The following is a 1,918-nucleotide window of genomic DNA, read 5'->3' as shown; positions in this document are numbered from 1 at the left end:
GAGGACAAAATCAGAAGAAATATATTCTATCTGACCTGGAACACAAACTGCTCCTAGGAAAACACTGGTGAAACCAGGAGTTTTCTTATGAGATACTGAAACTCTGCTTGCCCTCCAGATGTTTCCATCTGGGTGAGTAGTTGGTCAGTCAGGAAAATGCTATTTTCCTCTGACTGCACAGGATACAAAGAACACAGATTGCCTTGGGTGACTCTATAGATGAGAGTAGACATGGATTGAAAAAGAACTTAACTATGTTAAAAAGCAACGTGTGTAGCAGTCTCCTCACTCCCTAGATCTGTTCAAGTCTAGGCACTTGTGTGTGGTGTACTCCGAGCAGGTTAAGACTATGTAAACACCGAGTCCTTCCAAAGCAACATCCAGCTTTTCCAGTTATTTCATGTGGTCTGAGCAACATCAACCTTTAAATCATCCCAGCATTCCTGGACCATGAAGCCTACAAAAAGGCTGGATCTGGAAGAGAGTTCCACTGAAACAAATGAGGGACTAATTAAATATTAAATGAAAACAAAGGATAAAAATGCTTTGAAGATTAATAGTAGTGTTTATGTGTTGAGAGCTGACACCTGTAAACACTGGATCTTTTTGTACAGTTTGATAAATACATGAACTACAAAGCACTTTCCATGTAGAAACCTGAGTGTCATTCATATTGGACTACTGTTCCATTTACACGGCCCAGGAACGGCAGTGGCGGATCTCACCGCTCCTGCAGGGAAATCATTTCACTTTCAACTTGAAGAAAAACAAAGGAGCAATCTGAAGCCACGTGTCAGTAAAACTTAAGTGGAGCAGTTGTCAAATAAAGCCAACTAGCACGTAGATGAGAGAAAAAAGTCGGGGTCAAGGAAGTCGTGTGTTTTTTATCCGAGTGCTTCTAGTCTCTTGGGACACAACTTGGAAATCTTTCTGCTCCTCCTCCTCCTCCTTCTCCTCCTCGGTATTCCTTTTCCATTTTGTTTAAAACCCTAGACAGTTTCTGATGTCCATGCATCAAATACAGGTTCCTGGCTGTGCAGGGGGCTGCTGTTTCCGATTCCGGATGGCGCCCGATTTCTCTTTGTAGGCAATTGGCATCTGTTGTGAAATGTCCACCAGTGCACTGGCCACGGCAAGACCTGGGGCAGCAAAGCACAACAGGCATGGGACAAAACAGTCACACAAACAACTCCCTCAACCACAGCTGAGAAAAACCCTCCAGGCCACAAAGTCTATAGAATTCTTATACTAAACTAGGAAAGTGTTTTGGTTTAAGAGGTTAAACTCAAGCCAAATTTCTGAAATGAAATTTAAATACTGCATGATTCAGTGGCAGCAGGAAAAACTGCACTAACTGTGAGTATTACTGGAGGTAAAACTCTTAATATTGAAGGGTTGCATCTTTCTCTGCACCTGTAGATGGGCTACAGTAAACCTGAAAGCATGTGTGCATGGAGGTTTCACTGCACTTCCCAGGGATCTGTTATCTCTGCAATCTCCTCCTGGCAGGACATGGAATCAGACTGGTTTGGGTTGAAAGGGAACTTAAAACCCATCTAGTTCCAACCACAGAACAGGCACACCTTCCACTAGGCCAGGTTGCTCAGAGCTCCACCCAACCCAGCCTGGAACACTTGCAGGGATGGAGCAGTCACAGCTTCTCTGGGCAACCTGTGCCAGTGCCTCACCACCCTATCCACAGAAAGCACCATCTGAGATTTAGCTCAACGCAGCTCACAACCAAACCCTCCCATCTCAAACCCAGCTAATAATGCTCTTCTAAGAGCCTCTGCTTCACCTTGCACATTGAGCGCTGGGGAGCCCCAGTTAAATCCCAAACTGCCCAGGAGATCATGTCTCAGTGCCCTGACATGAGGTTTAAGTGTGAAGGGGCTGAAAACAAGGAAACCTTAAGCTG

General features: G+C 44.7%; 1 protein-coding gene across 1 annotated transcript in view; it reads right to left on the bottom strand.

Moving 5' to 3' along the window:
- Positions 1-603: 603 nt before the first annotated feature.
- The window catches only part of LOC103802248 (attractin-like), a gene marked incomplete at its 5' end in the record, with an annotated part of 34,458 nt that continues 33,143 nt past the window's right edge, over positions 604-1,918 (bottom strand). Inside the window, one exon of the mRNA XM_009074702.1 lies at positions 604-1,139. Coding sequence (XP_009072950.1) covers positions 1,015-1,139 — 125 coding nt within the window. The remainder of the gene's footprint in view (positions 1,140-1,918) is intronic.

The sequence above is a fragment of the Acanthisitta chloris genome, unplaced genomic scaffold (genome assembly GCF_000695815.1).
Source record: "Acanthisitta chloris isolate BGI_N310 unplaced genomic scaffold, ASM69581v1 scaffold1055, whole genome shotgun sequence".
Taxonomy (NCBI): Eukaryota; Metazoa; Chordata; class Aves; order Passeriformes; family Acanthisittidae; genus Acanthisitta; species Acanthisitta chloris.
This window is presented reverse-complemented; position numbering and strand designations above follow the sequence as displayed.